General features: G+C 38.5%; 1 protein-coding gene across 36 annotated transcripts in view; it reads right to left on the minus strand.

The window, feature by feature from the left end:
- The window catches only part of PTPRD (protein tyrosine phosphatase receptor type D), a 1783257-nt gene that overhangs the window by 313170 nt on the left and 1442230 nt on the right, over nucleotides 1-27857 (minus strand). For all 36 annotated transcript variants that reach the window (XM_089316625.1, XM_089316627.1, XM_089316774.1 and 33 more), the window contains 2 exons: nucleotides 5318-5463; nucleotides 2063-2204 (listed from right to left, as the gene is read on the minus strand). In XM_089316625.1, the coding sequence (XP_089172751.1) occupies nucleotides 2063-2204; nucleotides 5318-5463 (288 nt within the window). The remainder of the gene's footprint in view (nucleotides 1-2062; nucleotides 2205-5317; nucleotides 5464-27857) is intronic.

Consider the following 27857-nt stretch of genomic DNA (forward strand, 5'->3'; position numbering starts at 1 on the left):
TGTTTGCAAGCCTAACAGACATTTCATTTCTAGGTATTTGGTCAATATCTCCATATGCTTATCAGAGAATGGCAACTTCCTGCTTCAACTTAGCTTGTCTTAAAGGTCCAGAGATGGAGCTCAAATAACATCTCTGTATTTAATAGCATTGTGTTATATGCATGTACAGATATATGTCTACATGTAGGGGACATAGCCATTGGTGGTGACCGAGACTATTCCAGGTCATAGAGCAAATTTGTTAGATGAGATAGACCAGAGCCTTCCAGACCCAGGACAGGCAGGGCCTGCGCTACGCAGGAAGCAGCTACAGAAGAATTGATGATCTATGCCCTTCAGTATCCCTTTAGATTATGGTCTGGATTCTCTGAGGGGGAATGATAGAGGCAGGTAGGTAGGATAAAATCGATTAGATTTGTGAGCTAGAAGAACATGCCCCCTGTATGATCTCAAGTTCCTACCTGACCCCACCTGTACACCCACCTGCCAATCAGATAACGTAGCCACACTCCGCTTCGGAAGTAAATAAAAGGCCTGGAACATGGTGGGCCCCTCCCTTGTCTCCCCAGGCCTCCGGGGCACATGGCCTATTGGCTTCTGCCCTGCCTTGCTTCCCTGCCTGCATGCTTGCTCCACATGGCTCCAGGCCTGCTCTCTGCATGCTATGGACACAACTTAGCTTCTAGACTTCTTTCCCCCCTAATTAAAGCCCTCTCTTTCCTTTGCATTTCTCTATCTCAATAAAACGATTAAAAACTTAAAAAAAGATATATGTCTAGTTGTCAGTACATTTTCTGCAACATATGAAGGTGCTTATATTATTTAAAACATGTTAGGACATATATATAATAATATCATTTTGCCATGTACTTACATTCACTAAAATAAATTTTGCTTCTCAGATAGTTTGTGGTTTATTTTTTTGAATCTCAAATCCACCAGATAAATTTGTGTCATAATACTAAAAACTACCTACCTCAAATAAATAGGTCCTCAATCATATCAATAGGGAGAGCTTTCTTGAGGGGAACCAAGATATGAGGCCATGTATAGATGAAGTTATATGTTTTTGATTTTACAAAAGGTACAATAGAAACACCTCCTTCAATGTGGGTAAAAGGGTGGAATGGAGAAGAAATATTCATAGTTGATACAAATTGCTCTAGGATTGTTAAGCGCCAATCCCTTTTTTTGTTTCCAGTTTCCTGCTATGCTCCTAAATTCTGGAATTGAGCCAAATGAATCTCAAAGTGTGCGAAAGTAAACAAAAGTATGTGAGGGAGTGAAAAAGGTAAAGGCACAGAAGGATTAGTCTGCAAATGTCGATTGCTAGGTTCCTGGTCAAGCAATGCTCTTACCTCTGCACAAAAGACTGTACAACAGACAGTGAATCCTTAAGCTCCATTCTCTAGCACTGTCATTAATGGAAGCTGGAACAAAAGCACCCTATCCTGGAGATTCGGTAAGTCACCCCATACTTTCTTCCAATTGTGTAAGCAACACAGTTGGACACAGCAGCACATTCCCTGTCTTGTTTCTCTTGAACCAACATAAAAGACTGAAATGAAGATGCATTTTTTGATATAAAGTAGGTGTCATTCTCATTCTTGATTCTGACCACCACTGAATTAGAGCTCATCTTTAGATAGAGGATGTTGTTTTAATTTTGCAAACACCAAGGTCACCTTGGTTGTTTGTATAGTGTAGTGGCTGAAAAAGGTATGAAAATCCATGCCTAAGTAATGCTAACATACAAAATGGTAGCATACCCTGTTTCCTTCACAGATTCTGTCTCCATAATCAAAACAGTATCTGCCACCTGAAATCATCACTTCTTTTGTTTTTCTTTTTCCCTTTCTGATAACATTTCTTCAAGATCCATAAGAAACAAAGCCTGACCCACTGTCTAATTCAAGTGCAATTCTTTTAAACATTTTACTTAAATCCATTTTCCATTCAAGTATCACAGCCATGTTAGTCTTTTCTATGGACATTCAAGAGAACACCTGAGAAACAGAATTCCATCATGATGCAAATATCAACCTCCCACTTGAGCACTTACCACGCAAAACTGTGAGTCTTGTGGATACACTTATTTCTCCCACATTATTTGAGGCCACACATTCATAAATGGCCTCATCCCGTGGAGTCCGTAAGGGCTGTATTCTGAGAACTGATCCAGATCCATCGTCAAACTCTATTACCTATTAGAGGAAACAATAGCTGTCACAGGTGTTGTTACAATTGTCTACCTCTCAGCTAAACCTCTCTGTACAAGGGTGAACCAGCAATTAGGCTCTCCTGGAACTCAGCAACATTCCAAGACTGATTTTTGAAAAAGTGATGAGACTGAATATTTGGCCTAATTTAATGAATCTTATCCTGAACAAAACATGAAACTACATATAGGAAAAGGTAGACTACCAGTCTCTACTGAAAACCAGTGCAAGATATCTCAATATGTGTATCTAGGAAAATTTGACCCTATTCAATCTGTAAGAGATTTACAGCCATGATGGATAAACTCAAATTATTTTGTTTTTGATGGCACATGAGCACATGTGGATTCATTCAGTAATTGGACTGTTGAAGCGAAGAATTAAATGTATGCCACCACAAACAGTTCTGGTTTAAGATGTCTCATCCTGAAGTGTATAGATGAGTGAACCATGAAGGAAAATGGCATAAATCCAGTACTTAAGCAGCCACCAAGACGCTTTCACAACCCAAAAGCCTGATGGCTTGCATTCATTTTGCCATAAATCATTCCAGTATTTGTTCTAGCTTAGCCTTTTCTGCATTTTTAGGGCATTCTTGCTGGAAAATGGAGGCTTGCTTCACCAGGCAGAAAATTAATGTCCCAAACACTAAGCCTAATTCACCATCATTATGAACTCCACTTTGAAACAGTTTAGCAACAAGGCACTTGTCAGTTGATGCAAATACTACCTTAAAAAAGGTGAGGATGAGAAGGATGATATTGAAAAATAGGTTCACCAAATTACAGAATCCTCTATCCTTGTCTGTGCCAACGATGCGTTCTGAGTTGTCAGCTTAGATGCTGTGCTTTATTAATAGTTTTCACATTCCCTGTGAAAATCACTTCCAAGTGCCTAAATTGTGCATAGATCAGTAACAGCTTATCAAAACAGTTGTGGATGCTTAATCCCAGAATTTGTGTGGGATTGTGTATGAATGTTAACACACAGAGAAAAAGTGAATATTTTAAAACTATGTCTACTTCAAGTATTGTATGTATTCCATTTTCTAAATTCATAGATTTAAAAATGCCTCATTTCCCAGTGTGCCATATTTTTACTTGTATTAATCACATATTTAAAAATTAATCTACTATGCATCTTAGAAAAGGTTCACAGTTATTGGAATTTCCACCAATTATTCCATAATCTAAAACTAAATTTATGAGCATCTTATGATTTAAAGCAGAATACTGTTTAAACACCTTTAATAGCAATTTAAATTTGATTAATTATCACTAAACCAAAGTATATGTTTTCTTCCCCAAACTATTTTTTATATTTGGACCTATCCACTTACAACAAACAATATATTATACATTACAAGTTAGTGTTTTAATTTCCACAGCACTACTGTGTATTTAAACTTGTGCTGACCATGGACCAGACGCCACATTCAACATTAGCAATAGAAAGACAAGTAAAACAGTCTTATTTACTGCTCTCACAGGCCTTTCAGATAAGTGAACTCCCCAAATAAATATTATGTAGAAGATGTTAAAGACTTTTAACCTAAGGCTCAATATTGTTCATAGTAGATACATTGTGTAAAAATAATTACCTTTACTGGATGTGTTAAATGACTCTCATGAGGAACTGTAAACTCATTGTTGGAAATATCTAGAATTATAATCTTTGCTACAGGATTTGTTAAGAAGGCATTGTCACTAAAAAGCACAATGTCAAAATCCTTTTAGAAAAAAACCTTTTTTAAACTTAAAAAGAAAGTGCACCAGAGGTGCAGAAGAACATCATTTTCTACATAGTGTAGGAAACATTTCCTAAAGATTAAGATTTTCTCTTTGTTTTTAAATCACTGTTAAATATTTGATTTTAAACAAACACAACACATAATTTATCATATGCAAACTAGAGTCCATAATTCAAGCTTCACCACTATAAGTAATTAGGTGCTTTATGCATTTGAATCATACATCACTCTGTGAGATCTAATGAAAATGAGCAAAATCAAACTGACCTAGATTTTGGAGTTGCTATACTGCTTTTAACTAAAACTTGTGTTTAATCTGATAAAATGTGAATTAGGCCATGAAGTAGATTAGAAACTCAGGGGAAAAGGCAGTAAGTTTTACAATTTTTGAAAATCAAAAATTCAGGATCCCCTAAAAATCAAACTAACGTCTTCATGTGTTAATTATAGTGTGATACTGTGCATCTTCTACACTTCCTCTGTATAGCTTATCATATATTTTTCTCCTGCAGGACAAGCAAATTTCTAAGCTACCAGGCTTCTCGCAGATTCCTAAGGAGCAAACTCTGAATTTATCATCTTCACTGCACTGAGCTTTCTTGAATAAAGAAAATCAATTGCTCCCTCCATAAGTTTATCTGTACTATCAACCCTTTGGCTGTGTTTCTTTCAGGGTGGCACTTTACATTAAGAATTGGAGCAAATTTCTCATTCCAGATCATACTACTTGTAAAACACAAGTGCTAGGCATAGTGGACAACATCCTTTGCAGCACAGTATCTATCCCCTCTCTTCTTAGTAACAGGAACTTGAATTCCCTTGAGGGGAAATGCTGCAGCCTCATCCTAAACCATGGGATTGGATGGAACTGACCTCATTCCCACTAAAACAGTGGTAGACTTTCATGAGCTTAAATTAATTAGCCTATATCATCCACCTGCTCAAGAGACTGGTTCAGAGGTACACGTGTAACTCAGTAAGAGCTGGTGGGACAGGAAACTGCTGGAAAGGACAAGTTTTCACAAATCCTCCAGACTTAGTAAGATGAGCAAGTGAGGCTCTATCATGTAACCTTGAAGGCAAGTAGGAGTAGGCTGAGGATGAAGCTGTCAAGTGGATCCAGGCAGCACTCAGCTCTGGCACAGAAGAGACAAAAGTCAGCCATGAGAACCCCCAAATTCCCTTGTTCAAAAAGCCATTTAAAGTTAAGTTTTCCATCTCATGCAGCATAAAGAATGCTATACTGCATTGACAGACATCTCATGTCAGAGACTACTTATGAAGTAACATACAAAGCAAAACAGCAAATGCAGTCTTCCCCAGAGAAACAGAACAATGGACCTAATACCTCAAATCTCTGGTTGCTGACTTTCTTTCCTTTTTTGTTCCAGACAATTTTAGGTCTTGGGTCTCCGGTAGCTTGGCATATGAAAGACGCAACTCCACCAGACACCCCTGTCTGATCAACAGGAGTTCGTGTAAACCTTGGAGGTGCTGAAATAAAAAGGAAATAAACATCAGCTACATGGAAAATAGAAACATAGACTATTCCTCCGCTGCTGCTCCCTGCACACTCCTCAACTCTGTTTCCACCTAGCCATACAAACAAGAAAGTACCGGGGTTGCAAAATTAGAAAAGTACATTTTACTTCTGAGGGTAGTTTAAAGGAGAAGGAGGCAACTTTCTGGTCAAGTTATCTGTTAGCACTTTTATTGCTGAAATCTGTATTAAGGCAAAGACCCAATAACATCCGAAAGCAACATTACACATTAATTTTTATTACCAGTATTAAAAAAATCCAATTTGTCCTCTGTAACAAAATGAGTGCATCAATCAAAGTGAGTAAAATTTTAGCTCCTTGCTTTGATGCCACTATCAGGACCCCGCCAGAAAGCAGCCTTGCCACTGCTGAGCTATTAAAATTAGTGACATTTAAGCGAAATTCTAGGAAATTTAAAAGAGACAAGAAATATAGCCCTGAATTAAACGTTTGGCAAGAAATAGAAATAGTGGAAAATGGTAAAGTGACTTTCTAACCCCAATATTGTGGGATGCCTTACTGGAAATTTAATTCCACAACTCGCGAAAAAGATGAGCAAAGAAGCCTCTAAAGTCATAGAAAAAAATTATTTCAAAAAAGATATAGATGTACAGATGACTAAGGTTAAAAGGTTAGAAGTTGGAAGCATTTAAATGCCTCCCATCTCTTTTAAATACCCTTAATATTCACTCTCTCTCCTTTAAAAACTTATTTCCCAGCTTGCATTTCAAAATCTAGAAATCCATCACACAAGAATGATATAAAATGTAGATGAACATTTATGTACAAAAATATTCAGCACATCATTTGTTTAGCAAATTATGAGGACTTCAATATTAAAAAATACAGAAACTGCTGGTGAAACTATGACATAGCGATGTAGCTTCATTCAAACAGCAATGTTATTTTTCTAAGGTTTTTATCATATGACATGAGATACACTCATGAGTCTATGATAGGCTATGAAAATATAACAGAAAAATATATATAAGGGCATCAAATAATAAAGAATGTGCAGGCATATATAAGATTGGACAAAGTGTACTAAAATTCTACTAGCAGTGGTTTGAGAGATGGTATTCGAAATTTTTCTACTTCTTGAGTTTTTATAGCTATGTTATAGTTGGAAACATTTAAAAACCCCAAAATATTTTACTTTTTATTTTGTTTTCCATTTTCTGATCCCTGTTGCACATTTCCTCTTTTCTACTACTGTTTTCATAGTTATACAAGTATGTCATTGAAGAATGGTTGTAAGTGTTGATGGCTAACATCTATTTTGAAAAGTCTCGTGATTTTTATAAAGGCGAAAACGACACTAAAGCCCACCCCTGTCTACTATCCACGACTGTTTTTTCTGCATTCAGTCAAGCTTCCCACAGGATGCTCCTCCTGGCCTCATGATGTGTTCTAACTGTGAGTTTGGTTTCCCTACAGTCAGGGAAGCTGGGTTCCCATCCTAGCTCCACCATTACTTTGGAAGAAAAACATAAAGACACCTAACTTTACAGTTTCCTATGTGCAAAAATAAGAAATCGGAAGTAAATTATTTCTGCTGAAATCTCTTCCAGCTCTAAGATATTTCACTTTAATATCTCAATTCAACAAGGAGAGAAATTTGGTAGAGGGAGAGAGGGAGGGCATCTTGGCCTCAGCAAACTCAACTTGTTGGTGACAGTGGAACTGGGGGGAACCCAGGGATCCGTTTATATTCAGAAATGTGAGCAAAGCAAGCAGGCTCTACAACAAGCCTGTGGGACATCAAACCCTACAACATCTCTAAGTAGCAGTACAAACTACATAATTATCAGAAACTGGGAGACGTACTCAAAATGATCTGAAATTGACTAACAGTGAGAGGAATAAAAAACACTGTATACTGATGTTACCTGCCTGGAAACAAACAGAACAGATATTAGAAGTTTTTATATTTTTCTCTTTCTGCTTTTCCAACAACTCAAATTGATAATAACCATTCACATGTCAGCAGCTAATAAACAAATTATAATTACTCAATTAAATTCCTAAGGAATTTCTCTCAGAAAACAAAGTGCATTATGCTGCCATACGAAATGCTATGACGCTGTCATTTTTAGGTTCCTTTCTTCTCTTGCCCATATTCCATAAACTGTCAACCCTAAACAAACATCCATTTCAACAAGTAGCCATCCATTTCATTTCTGTTTTGAAAAACTTAGTTCAAGAAATGTGTACAGGGAGTGAAGGGATATCATATAAAATTACTAATCAGAAATTAAATAAACCTAGACAGAAGACTCCATTTTCCCCACACTAGAGTTTGTTACTAAGGAATAACAACCAGTTTCTCACCCCAAAGGATAAACGAAAGCTGGAGATTCTGACAATTTGCAACTGGGCACTGGCTCATTGGGCTAGGCGTGCCTATGTCCTATTGCGACAACTGTAGCTCATTTGGAAGGAGCAGTAGCCAAGAACACTGAAGAAGTCAAATTAAATAAATGAAGAAATTTTATCTCTAAATGGAAAATAATGCAGGCAAGTTCATATAAACATGGAGAATGAATGTGGGTTTTCCAGGTGTGTTTCTGATTGACCTGCATTATCTGATCATACATTTAAGTTTTCTTGCAAAGATCAACAACAGTGAGAATCAGCCAAGGATGTGACTACCAGATGCTACAGGAAGGATTTTATTTCCAAAGTAAGGAAATTAGCCTGTTATACTGTGGAAATTTTATTGAAATAATCAGAATCTGTTTCAAGATCTAGGACCATATTTCTAATTCATACCAACTACCACTGCAGTGACGCAGTCTTTCTCCATAAAGAAAAAAATATCCTGCAAAGAGTCCTTAAATGCATTCTTTAAAAACAAAACAAAATTGAAATTGATTGTCCTATATTTTTTCAAAAGGCATTTCAAGTGCTTGTGCACACAGAGCTTTTTCCTTCTTTCTTTTTTTACTGAAAGACACCGGCCTTCACAAACATGAAAAATCATAAATTTCTTAGACGGATTTGATGTCAAATTTTCTACATTTGCCCACAAAATCCAATCCTCAGAAAGGATAAATGTCATCATCCTGTGATACAAAGTAAGATTCTGGTTAACACAGTCAAACCCTTTCAGTAAGCACGTGTGTTGCATAAATAATGACCTTGCTGGTCAAATTCTCAGACTGATACTGTCAATGACAGGCAGTCAGCCAAAGGAAAGATATGAGATAGAGAGAAACTAAATTTAATAACTCCAACAAACGCTCAAGGCAAGTAAAAATCTCTATTCTCAGAGGAGTACACAATACACAGCAACCTACTTCCCCTTTCTCTGTATCTCAGCTTAATAAAAGGAACCAGACGAATCCTTTGCCTTCTTTTGATATAGACACTGCCCAAATTTAAGTCATATTCTGAAGATGGGAAGAAAGAGAACAGAATCCAAGCAGAGCATAAAACCAAGACATCTACTGAAATATCAGAAACTATGGTAGTGTCATATCTGAATAATAAAAGTCCTCAATTTTATTCCTTGAGATACAAACATTAATGTTATACTTGGTATAAGAAAAAAAAGATACATTAATATTATAAAGATGGGGAGAAAGGCATTTGGAATTTCCAGTCACCAGTAGTTAGTGAGGTGTTGCTGCTATCAATGTAGTGAACTGCCATTACTATCCACCTGAAGCTGCCAACGCTGCACTTTGCAAAATGCATTTCTGCTCAAGCTGATTTTGACAAGTACAGAGTATGATCTTTTATTAAACTAATGTCAGGCACTGCAGAGGTCAAATTACTATTCAACACTGAAAGTCTATTTTCTAAATGGAAAGCAGAAAGGCTAAACATGCATATGAGTCAGAACAGAAGCATGGCTGATATTCTAGAATGTGTCTGCCATGCTCACTTGATGTTTTCAAAGATGTATGCATTCTTGGGATGCATTCACTGAGCAGACAGTAGCTCCAGGAATTTAGGAGATTAGTATTTTCTACACAGCTCAAGAAGAGGAAGCCACAAGCTATAGCTTGATTTTTGCCTTTCAGAAGTTAGCCTGTTTCTTAAAGTATAGCCAATACACAGTACCCTTGCAAGTAATGGTTGTAATATCTTCATGCCAAATGATGTTTCAAATTGCTACGTTCTCTGACAACAAGGTGATGAGCCCAATGTGCACTTACAGTTATTAGATTTAGGGGAGAGAGCCAACCAAGAACAGTAAACTGTCTCTGCCTATCCTTAACATACTGCTCTACTGAAGACAAAATCATCCCTCTAGTACGCTACATTAAATAGAGCTAGACATTAATGCAACAGAACCACTGATGGCTACCAGTAACATCCATGGAAGAAGAATTTATGAGAAATTCTTAAACGTTAAGAAGACAAATCAGGTTTGAGGTAACTTGATTGGCCAACTGAGGATCACTTAAAATAGAACTATAGGAAAGATCATTTGCTACGAAAGAGAAGAAGTGGGGGATGCCATTTGTCTAATTCTAATTAATGAGCTGCTTCTGTGGACATCAAGAAAATATGTCACATGGGGAACAAAACTAACAGCATGTAAGTAATTGGTTTTGTTTCTTTGAGCTGATTAACATTTCCTTAAATAGAGAGCTGGGTTTTTAAAGGGGTATTTGTCATAACAATGTACTTAAAATCTTGAAAGGGGAAGGTTAATAATGCCATTAAATTATACTAAGGCAGGGCACGAGAGAATGCATGGTAAGAACATGCAGGCAGCCCTGTCTTCAGGTATCTGCTTCCTCTCTAAAAGGGTCTGTAGGGTTGACAGCACTGACCAGGAACCCCTCTCTGACCTTTGTGTCTCTGTGTCAGCATGAGGGATCTAAAGGAAAGCTCAGGAGCCAGGCTTCTGCAGGGAAGTGGAAAACACAAAACACAGCAAACAAGGGGAATGCCTGATCTGAAGGTCTGGGGTGAAGAGCTATCACGGGGCTTTAAGTTCTCGTCCAGCCACAGCACAAAACAGAGCGGCCAGACCAGACTCTGTTGTGGCTGATGAGTTATCTGTTACAATCAGCTTGATTTTCACTGGGCAATGTGAGACAATGTACCTGACAGAGCAGTGCAACTGCATGGACACATGATAGGAGAGAGAGTTCCAAAGATGGTACATAACTGTTAAGAAGGGTCAAAATCACGCTACAGATACAGTCTGTGTTGGTTTCCACAGCAGATGCTCTTTATACACCAGGGCCGACGGGGAGCACTAACTCATCACATGAGATCTGAACAGGATCATCTTTTCACATCCGCGCCCAGGATAGATGGATCTTCAAAGTCCAGGAGACATATTTCAATTACTTAAGGTACTTCCTTTTTAATGCCACTCCCAAAACAACCTTTTAGCCTTTAATTCTAATTTAAAGAACATTATACTTCAGAATAAGAAATGACTATTCTTTAGGGAGTTTCATGCACTAAAGATTTTCTGTATCTCATGTTTTCCAATAGTTCTGAAACAATTTACTATGTCTTCTGTCTTATAAAGTTATGAAAAGCTTTATAGTGACACAGATATTTGGATGGGAGAAAGGGAGAGAGAGAAAGGGAGAGAGGGTAGGTAACAGGGCAAAATGAACCAAGGAACGCTCACTGAGGTTAAGAATGAGTCATGGAATTTTGATCTAATTGTGAAGCAGACAACTTCACTGCATCAAATTAGGAGATGAAAAGTTACAAAGATGCTGCATAGACAATATGGTGTTTCTCAATGTACGTTGTGTTTTCAAATATGTTTATGTAGCTGTAAAATGTATACTGATGGACTTCTCAAGGGTTTGGCAAATATTTTGTGCTGCACTATAATAATTTCCACTGGTTAAGTGAGAAAGTTCACCCAGAATATGCTGTCTAAAGATCTTATAAAGTATAAATAAGCCCAGGAGCTAAGAGAAATTAGGGATGAATTCACTATTATGCCTGGCCAACAGACAAAATCAATGCCACAAAATTCTTAAACAAATCACCAAAATTGCAAGTTTAGTAGATTAATTTACTCTTTTTCTACTTAAATGTTCAATTTGCTAAAGATGGATAAAGACAAATGCTCCACCCAAGTTCTTATTTGTTTGCATTCTTTTTTTATAAAGATTTGTTTGTTTATCTGAGAGGTAGAGTTACTGAGAGAGAGAGGGAGAGACAGAGAGAAAGGTCTCTGTCCTCTGGTTTACTCCCCAAATGGCCACAACAGCCAGAACTGGGCCTATCTGAAGACAGGAGCCAGGAGCTTCTTCTGGGTCTCCCCCATGGGTGCAGGGGCCCAAGTACTTGCACCATCTTCTACTGCTTTCCCAGGTCATCCCAGAGAGCTGGATTGGAAGAGGAACAAGTCTGGACTACATCTGGTACCCATATGAGACCCTGGGACCACAGGCAGCAGCTTTACCTGCTACGTCACACTGCCAGCCTCCCACTGAAGTTCCTGACATTGATTTACCCTTTTCCCCTTTAAGGCACTTCAGTGGCATACCTCTATGCATGTTTACACCAGTAATTTTATTTAGGCCTCATCTCTCAATTTTTTAAGATTAACCACTAAGGCATTCTCCCATTGGATAATTACTATCAGTACTTCAGTTGACAAAGGATTGATATGTATACTGACAGACAGGAAGAGAAAAATAAGAGGAGGAAAAAGGAAAGTAATACAGGACCAAGAGATTTACCTTAATGGAGAGACATCTCTTTTTTAAATTTTTTCTCAATGTCAAGCCCTTCTTTCCAACTGCTTGAAAGGCTATCTTCTAGTATCTCAGAACTGGTGTGGTGTAAATACATGATGCCATGTGCCTTCCCAATCTTGCTGTCTTACTGACTGCCCATTTCTGTGGGTGGTGATCTCACTCTCCCAAACCCCTGGCTTTGCAGCCCTAGCTTCCCCCATCTGACTTCTTTGTCTACACCACCAATCAGTTCTTATGCCCCAATAGCTGACCTTTCATATTTCTCACCTCTCTTTCCTTCTACCCGATAACTGAGGCCCTGATTCATTCTTTAAGCTGCACAAACACCTGGAAGCTTTTAAAGAAAAGTGAGCGTGTGTGCTTGAACCGTATCTCAGATCAATTAAAACAGCAAGTAAGTGGGTGGAGCTTCATAATGAAGTTCTTAAAGATTGCAATGTTCAGTTAGTATTGAGAACTCATGAATGACGTCATGATTATCTGCTTCCCTCTTTCTATTCACCTCACTTTAGGATTCTATCTCTACCACCAGTATTACCATTACTGTGGATCTTTTTTTCTTTTCTCTCTTTTAGGTTCCTTTTTTTTTAAAGAATTTATGATTACAGCTCTTTTTTTCTTTTGAAAAATAAATAGACAAGCTTTAATCGCATACTACTGTAAAATAAAACCAGCAAGTTGTTTGGCCTTTTGGATTTTTCAGAGCTGCTGCCAACTTCTTTCCCCCAAATACTATGTTTCCACTACTACCCACTGAGAACCTAAAATTCCCCATCTCCTGCTTTGCTAGGTGCCTGCTTTGCTACCTGCTGTACCCTGGTACAAAATGTCTTCTCTTCTCCCCCAATTTGATTTACAGAACTTATCCATTTTTCAATCCAAATTTAAATCTGTTAAAGCCTTCTCTGATGCCCCATCTGGATGAAATCCACCATCCTTTTTAACTCCCTTGTCGCACTTTCTATATCTCTTATGAATCACAACAGTCTACATTTCTTAAGTTATTCTATGCACATGCGTTTTTCCCCTCTTCACATTAATAGAAGCTTGAGAGAAGCATTTTTGACCTGATCATTTCTACAGCCTTTAAACTCCTAATCATACCTGGCACTCCTGTTCAAAGCATTCATGAGCTTGATTCAAAAAAAAAAAAAAAAAAAAAAAAAGGAAGCTCTCCAAGTGCCCTCCCTTCATCCATGGCAAAACAGTTTCTAGGATTTAAGACTGGTAATCATATAGTCAATGTGATTATTATGCCTCTATTTGAATTACATCTGCTTATAGCTTAATAAACTATCTGTGGGATATAAACCCTACGTAATTGTCATAGCAAAATACTGCCATACTGACATAGTAAGAAAGTAACTGATTCAAAGCCAGTCCTAAATTGGTAAATTGCAGGAGAGACAAATCACAAGTCCATGCATCCTACCACGGGGCTTGAGTTAGGGGTGAGGATGACATGATACAGTAGATCCCGTTTGTTCAACTCTACACAGCCTCATTCTCTCTGCCAATTTCCAGGTTTCTAATATTTTAAATAAAATAGTGATGTTGTTCTGATTATACATATTTATTTTAAGCAAATTAGGTTGGGGCCAGTGCTATATCCTAGTAGGTTAAGCCTCCACCTACAGTGCCAGCATCCTATATGGGCACAGGTTCACGTTCCAGCTGCTTCTCTTCTGATTCAGTTCTCTGCTAATGCACCTGGGAAAGCAGTGGAAGACTGCCCAAGTGCTTGGGCCCTGAACCCATGTGGGAGATGCAGAAGAAGCTCCTAGCTCCTTATATCAGAGTGCTGCAGCTCTGGCCATTATGGCCATCTGGGGAGTGAACCAACGAATGGCAGACCTCTTTCTCCATCTCTCCCTCTCAAACAAATCTTTAAAAAATAAAAAAATTAGAAAATATGAGATCAAAAGAAAATTTACAAAACCTGATTGTTATTATCTTGTTAAAAACATGTAAGAGGGGGCTAGTGTTGTAGTGTAGCAGGAAAAGCTGCCTCCTACAGTGTCAACATCCCACATGGGCACTGGTTCAATGTGTCCCATTTTTGATCCAGTTCCCTGCTAATACGCCTGGGAAAGCAGCAGAGGAGGGCCCTATTGCTTGGGCCCCTGCACCCACGTAGGAGACTCAAGTTAAGCTCCTGGATCCTGGCTTTGGATCAGTTCAGCTTCAGCCATTGTGGGGAATGAACTAACAGACTAAAGCACACGCACGCTCTCTCACTCGCTCCCTCGCTTGCTCTCTCTCTTTCTGTAACACTGCCTTTCAAATAATAAATCTTTTTTTTAAAAGAGGAAGCTTTGGAAAATACCCCATATTATTTTCTAAACTTGTAAGAATTTTTCAGGGCTGGCATTGTGGTGCATTGGATTGGCTGCCGCTTGTGACACAAGCATTCCTTATCTGAGTGCCAGTTCAAATCCTGGCTACTTTGCTTCTGATCCAACTTCCTGCTGATAAACCTAGGAAGGCAGCAGAAGATGGCCCAAGTAAATGAGCCCCTGCTACTCCTGTGGGAGACCTGGATGGAGTTCCAGGCTCCTGGCTTTGGTCTGGCCCAAACAAGGCTGTTGTGGTCATTTGGGGGAGTGAACCAATGGATGAAATTTCTATCTTTGTCTCTGTCACTCTTTCAAATAAATAATTTTTAAAAACCTTTAAAAATAATTTTCTATGCTGTTTGAGCAATATTTTTAAAAGGTTACACTGTACTATTTAATAAGAAGCATTTTACATAAAATTTAAATATATTTTCTATCAAGAATATTTAAATCCAACATTTTTTATAATATAGAGTTTAGATCATTTTACTGTTAAACATTTAGGTTCTTTCTGATTTTTCAGTATGATTAAAAAGAGTTCAGTGACCATTGTTGTAATTATATCCTTGCCCATATATGTGATTCTAACACGTCAATCATTCCTACATGTAAAATTCAAAAATGTATAATAAATTCCTATATTAAAATTACTGGATGTAAAAATCTGTAGTTTTACAGCTTTTGATACATTTTAATAAACTATGTTCTTTAAAATATTGCATATATTCACAGCAATAATATGAGAGTACAATTATGTGGATCATTGCTAATGCTAGAAACTATCATTTTATCATTGTCCAAATTTTTAGCAGTTTTAGCTAAAGAAAAGAAACAGAGATGGAGTTCAGAGCATGACTGACTGTGGTTAGAGAACTGGCCAATCCAGAAGGGAGGGAAGGAGGGAGGAAGAGAAGAATTCCTCCTGCTCCTCCTCCTCCTATTCTGCATTTTTTCATTTCCCCTTGAGACAAAAGTAAGCAACACTTAGTGGTGAATGTTTAAAAGACCAATGAAGAAATTGAAGAGTGAAGGAAAAAGTTTTGTAAAATAAAACTTCTGAAAATAGCACTTAGCTACTACAGAAACAATTTTCAGTTTGTAAAGGTCAAGGCATACAAGTCTACTTCCGACTTTCAAACTGATTTTCAAATCTCTTACAGAGATAAATCTTCCTACACATTGGTCAGTTTACAGTAGCTAACATGTTTCTAATTTGAATTTCAGAATTACCCCTCCATGTAAATAGTTTTTTTTGGCCTCTGTGAGACATTTCTTTTCATCGATAAACCATTAAGTGTTTTCTATATGAATGTAAATGATATTTATAATAAATTTGCACAGCAGAAATGTTATATAAAGAATTATGAATACTGCACACACTTCCCAACCACCAAACCAGTATGCACAACCAGCACAACTAACAAATCCTCTCAGCACCAGCACTGTCCCCACCCCTCCATCCTAACTACCACATGGGACTTCCCTTCCAGCTGCACTGTACATCTCTGACTTTCACCTGGAATTACTTCCCATTACAGGTCTGTACAGCATGGAACCTAGACTTGCTATTTATAATATAGGCATGCCAATTGTAAGAGGACGATTGGAGTGCACTGGGGACAACAGCAAGGGTCAGAGGGACAAAAAAACAATGATATTTTTCAACATTTTGAGCCAACTTGTTTATTTTTTTTCTCAGAAACCTTTTATTTATAGTACACAAACTTCATGCATTCACAAATATAACATTAGGAACATAGTGATTCTTCCCATCCTACCCACCCTCCCACCTGGCACTCTACTTTCTTCCTCTTCCCTCTCCTATTCCCATTCTTATTTTTCACTAAGATCTATTTACAATTAACTTTATACACATGGGATTAATTCTAAGTAAGAGTTAAACAAACAGTATGAAAAAAAACCTCTTTCTCAACAGTTGAGACTAGAGCTGTTCAAAATCATCACATCTCAAAGTGTCAATTTCACTTCTATAGATTTAAGGTGCTCTATTAGTCACCACAAATCAGTGAGAACAAATGGTATTTATCCTTTTGGGATTGGTTTATTTCACTAAGTATAATGTTTTTCCAGTTTCCTCCATTTTGTTGCAAATGACAGGATTTCATTTTTATTTTTACTGTTGTATTCCATGGTGTACATATCCCAATTTTTTTTGCTTATTTATTTATTTCTTATTTTTTGAAAGGCACAGCAACAGAGAAAGAGAGTGACAGTTATCTTCCACCCACTGGTTCACTTTCTCAAATGGCCACAACAGCCAGAGTAAAACAGCCATAACAAAGCCAGAAGCCAGGAGACAGAAGCTCTGCTCTGACCCCTCATATGGGTGGCAAGAGCTCAATTACTTGAGTCATCACGGGCATATTAACAGGAAGCTGGATTGAAACCAGAGCAACCATGTGACCTGAATCTCCAATATAGGATTCTGGCATCACAAGACCTGGTAGGCAACAACTCAGGCCTCTGTTGCTTCATTTTAGAAGGCCCTAAAACTTGCCTACCTACTGAGACAGGGTTAGAAATCAACAGGGCCACTTCAGCCATCTACAGCACAGACGAAAGAGCTTTACCCAGTCTTCAGTTGATGGACATTTGGGTTGATTCCATATCTTAGCTATTGCAAAGTGAGCTGCAATAAACATGGGGGTAAACATAACTCTTTCATATGTTGACTTCATTTCCTTTGGGTAAATTCCCAGGCATGGGATGGCTGGCTGATATGGCAGGTCTATATTCAGACTTCTGAGGTATCTTCATGCTGTCTTCCACAGTGACTGTACCAGTTTACATTGCCACCAACAATGGATTAGGCTTTTTCTCCACATCTTCACCAGAATTTTTGTTGATTTCTGTATGAAAGCCATTCTAATGGAGTGAGGTGAAACCTCATTGTGGTTTTGATTTGCATTTTCCTGAGCACTTTTTCATGTGCATATTGGCCATTTGGATTTCTTCTTTTGCAAAATGCCTGTTTACATCCTTTGCCCATTTCTTAACTGGCTTGCTTATTTTGTTGTTGTTGAGCTTCCCAAGCACTTTATACATTCTGATTATTAATCTTTTATCAGTTGGATATTTTTCAAATAATTTCTCCCATTCTGTCAGTTGTCTCTTCATTGTTTTGAGTTTTTCTTTTGCAGTGCAGAAGCTTCTCAATTTGATGTAATCCCATTTGTTAATTTTGGCTTTGCCAATGTCTTGCAGAGTTTCCCTAATGTTTTCTAATAATTTGATGGTATCAGGTTGTAGATTTAGGTCTTTATTCCATTTTGAGTAGATTTTTGTGTAAGGTGTAAATAGGGTTCTTGCTTCATACTTCTGCAAGCAGAGATCCAATTTTCCTAGTACCATTTATTTAAGAGAATGTTTTTGCTCCAGGGATTGATTTTAGCTCCTTTCTCAAAGATGTGTGGGTTGATTTCTAGAGTTTCTATTCTGTTCCATTGGTCTATTCACCAGCTTTTGTGCCAGTAACTGGTTTTATTTAAAGGTATATAAATACCTAGGTCATAAACATTTGTTTTACAGCAGTGAAAATCGTATGGTCTCACCACCATAACTTTTTACTTAATATACAATCATGGCATATTATGACCCAAACAAATAACCTCCTACATTCAGTGTGCCTGGGTAGTAAAACTTCCCTGAAGCATTGACATGCTTACCAAGACTGGTCATCTGTTTTGGTGTGAGGCACTCAGAGCAACCATTGGTTTGAGACTTAAATTTCAGGAAGGCATGCAAAGGGTCTTGACTCACTCTCAGACACAATCTGTGAAGGCATTCATACCATTCCTTAAGTCAGAGTCATGCATTCTTAATGAAAATATGTTACACCAGTACCATTTAGACTTTCACTCAATATATTCCACTTTAAGCCTCCAAGTTTGCTTACTATCTATTTACACATTCAAAATACATAGACCGTGCATCCGTTTTCATTCAATAGAGTGATAAGGGCCGTTACACCAAAATAGATGAAAAGTCATGCATTACATGCAATCTCTTCAGGCTCATTCAGTAGAGAAACAGGCAAATGACACAATATTTATTGTTTTTTTTCATATTTCCTCTAAACGTTAATATACTTACAAGGCTATTTAAATATAGACGTTGTATCTGACCAAAAAAAAGCTCAAATGACCCTTCAGCCTCTTTTTGTAGAGTTAGGTTTAAAAGCAGATTCATTTACATCATTCAATGCTAATTTACTCATTAATCATAATGTATCATATCAAATGTACTGATCATCATGAAAAATAAGCATTTATTCTTCATTCTAACCTGCTCTTTATAATGTATCTGCAAATTGGATCACATAGGGAAGATAATTGGTTTCTTTTCAAAGTGAACATGAGCACAGATATAACTGAAGCAGCTAAGAAAGAAAGAAAAAAAAGAGACAAAACAATGCCATTTTTCCCAGTTTTAGGTTACCAAATTCCAGAATATCAATACAGCTACTTTTCCTGTAAAAAAAAAATCCCCCATGTATTAACTCTGTGAATTCTGTTTTTCAAGAGGAATAGGAGTAATGTGCTATTTTGGCTTCACTTTAGACATCAGTAGCATACCAATCCCACAAAGAAAAGATTCACTGGTGTTACTGAGCTGAAAGTCTGAGCCAATATGGACTGGACTCACTATGGCTTTCCAACCACCCTGAGGTACAGACACAAGTGGCAAAAGCATGGGTCATATCTGTAACATACAGTTATCTTCCAGTATTAAATTAATCACACATTTTCATCTATTAATTTCACAATGGTTGAGTTGGTAAAGTAATTAAGGAAATGAAAGTAGTTAATATATACCCTAACACCATAACAGAAAGGGGTATATATGTGGATGCACAGGTGCATAGTTTCAGTGACTCATAAAACATTAGATATGTTTGTACAGAATTTTAATGAAGAAATTGAAGAATTATTTGTTTATAGACACAGCAGCATCTTTATAATTCAGTTTTAATGTTATAAAAATGTTTTGTGTGTGACAGTATTATGGAAAATGAGCTGCCTGGATTTGGTTACAAAGGCTATATCAATTAGAAAACAGAATTTTGTAAAAAAATATGCAGTATTTCCTAAAAAAGTATATGATATTATAAATAAATAAACAATACATTTAGCTGTGCGAGTTGGATTTAGCAAAGTCTCTTCAGATTAATCTTGCTAACCGTGATTGATTTTTGCATTCTTGAGCAGTTGTCCTACCCATTTGAAAATCCTACTCAGTGAGCTATTTGGGGGTACAAAAGATGGAAAGCATGACAACTGGTTCTATGCTAGGACTGTGAAATCATGTACAAGCAGGCAACGATAATAATAGATGACCACTCAAGGCCATGAACTAGCCCTGTCCACATAGAAACCTCAAGCTGACATTAATTGGTGCCTGGCACAGAGATAGAGGCTAGGGTACAATTCCCCAGTTTGTAGATGAAAATAAACCTTTAAAGAACTTTAATAAAATGAGCTCTGGTCAGAACCGGGTATAATACAATATGTAATCCTCGTGCTTTATTTTAAAGCTCCATCTTGGTAAAATAACTATCAGCATTTCCACGACAGCGGGCTAAATCTGAGCAGGAAGATGTTTCATTCTTGCCCTCTGAGGCACACATATATTACAAATTTAGAAAACGAACAAAGTGGGAGAAAGAGACTTTTCATCCCTTCCTCTCTGAAATCTATTTTGCCTTGACCAGTCCTTTTGTTCCATTATTTTTGCATAGTTTCAGATATATCCACATAAATATGCATTGCACATCTCTTAGTAGGAGAACGTAGGTAACATTTGGAACTACAGAAATAAGATAACACACTTAGAATATTCTAGAAACCCTTTTCACTGGGGTTAATGTTCAAATATCAAGTCCCTAATTTGTATCCCTAGGCAGTACAGACCCTGGTGCTAGCTCATTTCAGTGCACATTATGCATGCTTTTCTAGAGAAACACATTGTGTGAGCCCCAGGAATATGGGAGGCAATCCAAAGCAGCACAGACAGGGAGGACTTCTATTTGCCAACCAACTTCCCCCCGCCCCATTCTCTAATTTATAGCTCAGGGTATTAAGTAAGAAAACAAAGGGTTTTCCCACAAAGAAATAACCCTTTTTGAAAAACCTGTAAACGACATTTTAATTACACTATTTACCAGTATAGAATGCACACAGAAATAAACTGAAATATTTCTTGCTGTGGCTTTCTTTCTTTTTTTTTCCTCATTTAACTGTTGCAGGCAACATCATAGCAATTTAAGTCGGTTTTGTGACAAATTATTAGGACACTTATTTTAGAAGGAAAATCAACCAATAATTACTGCCCTGGCACATGGCTATTGTTCACAGAATAAACAAGCTGGGACTGACAGCTGATGGGCCCAGCCCCCTGCTATCCTTAGAACACATTTGCAGATACCCAAGGCTTCTTGCCAGACCGAAGCACGCTGTAGCCACCCTTTTCATCCAACAGAGCTGCACTGACCGTGTTCAGGACCTCCTGCCAGGTTGGCCCAAGCTTGAGATGCTAAAAATACTGTTTTAAATACTGAGAATTCCAGTTGTACAATAACACTGACCTGTTTGCTCCACTCTGAAATATCAACATGGAACCCCAAGCATGTTGAGTTTTAGACACAGGCACAAAATGTTTTTATTTGGACAATTTATAAATATCCACAGGTCACTGTAAAAGGAAGAAAATGCTTTTTTGCATTGGAGTTTCAGGGCATTTGTGAATATGCCAGCCCACATATTCTAGATAAAATCTTCCAGAATTAGAAAACAGGTTTGTAGGTTATCAAAGGATGAGCTCTGACTCAACTCCAAATGTAAAGGTAAAGCCTATAGGATCCCAAAGTCAAATGGTATGTACACCTCCTGTTCTGCTGAATTTTTTAATATGATTCAATCATACTATTATTAAAGGAAATGTGATTTGAAAGTTCTTCACAGGACCTTTGCCAAATGTTACTATTTCAAGTTTCTGGAAACCTAGATTGAGTAGAGTTGCTTTTTGAGGTGAATCCAAAAATTTCCATGGAAGTAGATCTCCTTTCAGTAATTCCGGTTTTGAGGGGGAAAAGACCAAAAAAAAAAAAAAAAAAAAAGGAATCCAGGGGCCAGCACTGTGGCACAGCAGGTTAAACCACCACCTGCAATGTTGGCATCCTATACTAGCACCTGTTCCTGTCATAGCTGCTCCTCTTCTGATCCAGCTCCCTGCTACTGAGCCTGGGAAAGCAGCAGCAGATGGCCCAAATGCTCCATCCCCTGCCACTCACATGGAGACTTGAACGAAACTCCTGGCTTTGGCCTGGCCTAGCGCAGCCCTGGCCATTGTTGGCATTTAGGGGAACAAACAAGCTCATAGAAGATCTCTCTCTCCTTCTCTGTTAATTCTGCCTTTCAAATAAGTAAGAATCCTTTAAAAAGGGAATCTAAATGAATGGGCTACAATAAATAAATAAATATTGGAGCTGGCAGTGTGTCATTAATGAGGTAAAGCTACCGCCTGCAATGTCAGCATTCCATATGGGCACCAGTTCAAGACCCTGCTGCTCCACTTCTATTCCAGCTCCCTGCTTATATGCCTGGGAAAGCAGTAGAATCTGGCCCATGTGCTTGGGCCCTGCACCCACATGGGAGATTCGGAAGAATCTCCTGACTCCTGGCTTCAGCCTGGCACAGCCTTGGCCATTGTGACCATTTGGAGAGTCAATGAGTGAATGGAAGATCTCTCTTTTACTCTGTCCATGTCTCTTCCTATCTCTGTATAACCCTGACTTTCAAAGAAATACATGAATCTTTAAAAATAAATAAATATCAGTTACCCTAATTTACCAAATGAATGGCTTCTGAAGTTGTCAAAGCATCTATGTCAAAGTAAACTACAGTAGTCACCCTTTATCCCTGATAGGCTTTCTCCTGTTTTGGTTTCTCATGGTAAACTTTAGTGTAAAAAATACTAAATAGAAAATTCCAGAAGTAAACAATTCATTGATTTTAAATTGCATCCCACTCTGAGCAGCATAATGAAATCTAGAACCATTTCAATGTCTTTCCCAATACCCAAACCACCCTTTTATTTAGCGAACTCAGGCCATATACACTGCCCAGCAGTTAGTCACTTAGGAGCTGTCTCAGGTATCAAATGACTGTGCTTGTGTTCATGCAACCCTTTCGTAGCAGCCTACTGCTACATCACAAGGCCTATGTCCTTCACTTCACTCCCATGTAGAATCATCTCACGTCATCACAAGATGAAGGGTGAGTAGATTACAATGAAAGATTTTCAGAGGCCCCATTCACTTAACTTTCATTACAGCATATTATTTTAGTTCTTCTATATAAGTTACGGCTAACATACATACATTGTGCATAATATACAAATTAAACTTTATCATAAGTGTGTATGTATAGAGAAAAACATACTACATATAGTCAGGTGCTTCCTCCTGGTCTCCCATGCAGGTGCAGGGCCCAAGCACTTGGGCCATCCTCCACTGCCTTCCCGGGCCACAGCAGAGAGCTGGACTGGAAGAGGAGCAACTGGGACAGATTCCGGCACCCCAACTGGGACTAGAACCCAGGGTGCCAGCGTCGCTGTCAGAGGATTAGCCAAGTGAGCCACGGCGCCGACCTATAAATTCATTTTAAAAGGGGCAATATATCAGTTCTGCCCTCATATAGTACCCAGACCAGGTCTCTAATAGTCAAAATGCTCCCACCAGTGCCCTGAAGTCACTCATAAAGTCCCGCATGGGGCATTTGCCTGAAAGATCCCCGATCAATTCTACAATATGCCTTTCTTCTTCCTATGCTGAATGGCTGAACCCTGCCTGAGAAAATCACAGCACTGGAAAGGCTAATGCTACAGCAAATTCATGATCTACAGCAGCTGGAACCCCATGTCACCTATCAATCAACCTCCTACCCTTCACCACTCTCCAGCAGTCTGCCCTGCACTGACCTCTCACCTCCAAGAGATTGATGCTCTTGCCTCCTACTTCAACAGACAAAATAGTGCCATCAACTTGATAGCAGCATGATAACATGAACGTGATAGCAGCCACATCCTATTCACTGTATAAAGATGTCTAACTTAGAAACCATTCTTCCCTTTAGTTTATCCTGCATAAGACACGTTGCTTCACGTGCCCCTAATCCACTTTGCTCACAATCCCCTGGGAACCTTGCTGCAGTCAATTGTTCCATCTCTGTACACAACATCTTTATTCTCTCCCTGTGCAATAGCTACTTCCCCTAGGCAATCTCACGCTAAAATTGTGGGCTGAAATATTCATTTCTGTAGGAATTATCATGCGTGTTTGTAGGAGGGTTGGAAGCATACATGTCCTCTACCAGTAAATGACAGTTACACCCTCTCCACCAGTTCTGACAAACAACTCTTGCCCAAGTCCCCTGGGAGGATATTCTTGACTGTTAATACCAAAAGTACTGATTAAATCTTGAGAAATCCTACAATGAATGGTCACCTGAGCTCAAAACAGTCAGCATCAATTATTATTATTATTTTTTGACAGGCAGAGTTAGACAGTGAGAGAGAGAGACACACACACAGAGAGCTACAGACAGTGAGAGAGAGACAGAGAGAAAGGTTTTCCTTCTGTTGGTTCACTCCCCTAATGGCCGCTATGGCTGGTGCTGTGCCAATCTGAAGCCAAGAGCCGGGTGCTTCCTCCTGGTCTCCCATGCGGGTGCAGGGCCCAAGTACTTGGGCCATCCTCCATTGCCTTCCTGGGCCACAGCAGAGAGCTGAACTGGAAGAAGAGCAACCGAGACTAGTACCCAGAACCCAACCAAGACTAGAACCCGGGGTGCCAGCACTGCAGGCAGAGCTTTAGCCAAGTGAGCCAAGGCGCCAGCCCAGAATCAATTATTTCTTACTCTCCCCCTTGTAAACACTTCCATTGCTGCACGTTTCCCCCTGCCTATAGTTGCTTGTTCATTTTCTCTCTTGCTAAACTCTGAGCCATATTTAATAGGGATTCCTCCACTGTTATAACTCTAACTAAGGACTCTGACACAACGAAAATTTATTGAATTACCACTATCCCTTGAGATTCAAGTACATACTCTTTCGATGTGAATATATTTTGGTTAAGCCCAAAATATAGTAAAAAGAAATAGCTGTGAATAATGTGCCTTCTTATGTTTTCATTGAGAATGTTGTTATTTAATCATTCTCCATAAACATAAGCCAGTGTAAAAGAGATATAGATACAGATTATATTCGTATCAGGGAATTCAAAGAGTGTCAGAAATGTAAATTTATTTTCAATTCATTATGAGCACTAAGAATCATAATGAATAAAGTGTATCTTAATGATACAACCAATAATCATTTTTGGTAAAAAAAATAATTAAAATAAACTTAAGACATACATATAGCAATTGGTTTCCTTTCTACATTTTTTTAAAGATTTATTTATTTATTTGAAAGTCAGAGTTACACAGAGAGAGGAGAGGCAGAGAGAGAGAGAGGTCTTCCATCAGCTGGTTCACTCCCCAACTGGCCACAATGGCAGGAGCTGCGCTGATCCGAAGCCAGGAGCCAGGAGCCAGGAGCTTCTTCCAGGTCTCCCACACGGTGCAGGGGCCCAAGGACTTGGGCCATCTTGTACTGCTATCCGAGCCATAGCAGAGACCTGGATCGGAAATGGAGCAGCCGGGCCTTGAACTGGAGCCCATATGGGACGCCGGTGCTTCAGGCCAGGGCATTAACCCACTACACCACAGCCCCTCCTTTCTACATTTTTAAACATACCCTCAAGATTTTAGTCACTAGGAAAGCAAAACTATTCAGGACCTTTAATTCTGACAGGACTATAGCTGCTTCTCAAGTTGATCCTAATAGTATTATTAGTATTATAATAATGGTATTATGGTATTATTAGTTCCTTTTTGTCTATTAGATTTCTTTCCTAGGATTTTAATAAATCTTTCAACAAGACGTTTTTAAAGCAAAACAACTTGACACAACATATATGGAAATATGAATTTATCTAAGATTACTAAATATAACTTGGGGACAGAAACAAAACTACATTAACAATGAGAAAGTGATATGAATAAAACTTAATAGTTTTTTTAAAAGTTAAGGAATGATGAGAAGTTATTTTTCACAAAGTGGCAATACAGCCTGGTTGATAAGGTACTCAGTGCTCTGGTTATCCAAAAATACAGGGAGGGTTTGACGTGTGAGGAGGCCTCACATGTGAAGTTTCTTCAAGCACCTAAACAACCCACCAATGCAAATTACGCTTTCCTCTCCTGCCGCTATGGGATAACTTATTGTATGACAGCATACTTCGGGGCGGCATTGTGGTGCAGAGGCTTAAGCTACCATCTGTGCCTCTGGCATCTCACATGGGAAAGCAGTGGAATTGGCCCAGGTCCAAGGGCCTCTGCACCCACTTGGCAGACCCAGAAGAAGCTCCTGGCTCCTGGCTTCAGATAGGTGCAGCTCCAGCCATTGTGGTCAACTGGGGAGCGAACCAGTGGATGTAAGATTTCCTCTTTCTCTCTTTCAAATAATTTTTTTAAAAAGTATACTTTAATAGCAGAAATTCTACCACACATTTTTCTTATCCAGAATTTATTAGAATTTAGAGGTTAAAATAGCAAAGCTGCAACATGATATGCAATTGCATTCTTGATGGTTGTCATTCAACCCCAAAATTCTATATATCCCAGAGATAATGTGCCTTGTTTTACTAACTTTAGATACTGAACTTCTAGGTATAAATTTTAAGCGACAATAATATAAATAGGAAGGTGTGCAAATAAAAATATAGAAGAGACTTTAAAAGTTTGAAAAAGTCAGTGGCAAATGGATAAATACAGTTTAGTTACCATCACTGGCCCAGGAAATCTCATATACCTGAACTTTTCACAATCTACATTTCATATACTTTCTGGAGCATAAAGTACTGCAGTGTTCCTACCTATTTGATTTCTTTTGTTAATATCTCCTCCCATTTCTTTTCTATTACCATATTTTTGGCAGGATTTGCTTATCTCTGGATGATGGAGTCTTTGTTTCTCCCTAAACTATGCCAAACTATTCCACAGACTTGTCTAATGACAGTGCAGTTGCAATCATGCCTGGGCCTGCTCAATACCTTCAGCAGCTCCCTACTATTGCCTCTTTAGTTCAGGAGCAGGAAGCTTTGTTGCAACAATTAACTCGGGACCAGCATGGTAGGTTAAGCTGACACCTGCAAGGCAAGGCCAGAATCTCCTATTAGTGTTAGTTGGAATCCTGATCCAGCTCCCTTGAAAAATTAGCAGAAGATGGTCCTCTGCCACCCAGGTGGCAGACCCTGATGGGGTTCCAGGATCCTGGCTTCTGCCTTGCCCAGACCTGGCTGTTGAAGACATTTGGATAGTGGAACAACAGAGGAGGATCGATCTCTCTCTGTTTTTCCTTCTCTCTCTCTGTCTGCTTTTCAAATAAACAAGTATTTCAAAAAGAATTAACTAAACATATCAGAGAAGACCTTTTATATTAGAGTTCTACCTAATAAGAGTTCAACTCTCAGTACTCACAAATAAGTCAGAATCATAGCCTTTTCTGGAACAGAATAATTTCATAACATTTTCATCTCAAAATACTGCCCATAGCCATGTGCAACAGAATCAGCTTTTGTTACTTGTTAAAGATCTATAGTCTAGATCACAGTCCAGATCCTGGATTAGAAAGCCACAGTAAGCCTGGGAATCAGTGTCATTAATGTCTGCTCCAGATGACAAGTGGGCAAACTAAAATATTAGGACCATTATGTGTATCTGTGAAGGCTATTCTGTTCTGAAATATTTCCACTGTAAAACCTGCTCCTTAAAAGCTCAATCCTCTTCCCAGACCATCTTAAATACCTGCTACATGGTAAAGCCCTTCCTGATCTCCAATTGAGTATGTTCATAAGGCAGTGAACTCCTCTGGCACTGTTTGATCTCTCTCATGGAGAGAAACAGATTCAACTTGACCTTAGGCAACTTCAGCCTCAGGGCCCTCCCAGTGTAGTCAAATGCTCTGTAAAATTTTCATCAGTAAGACATTTCACTCCCTATCACTTCAACATCCCTCCCACTTTCTTTCATGCTCCATCATATTAACAGGGGCTGCAGGCAGTTTGTGCGACTCAGTTGGGAACTTCAAGTTGGATGCATTTATTTTGGACTTAGTAGAAGCCGTTAATGTGGTTCACAGTTAAATGACTGCCGGTCCACAGGTACAGAAATGGTCCACAGGATACTCCTGCCACT

Source organism: Oryctolagus cuniculus, chromosome 1 (assembly GCF_051225735.1).
Source record: "Oryctolagus cuniculus isolate XC-2025 breed Fujian yellow rabbit chromosome 1, ASM5122573v1, whole genome shotgun sequence".
Lineage (NCBI taxonomy): Eukaryota > Metazoa > Chordata > Mammalia > Lagomorpha > Leporidae > Oryctolagus > Oryctolagus cuniculus.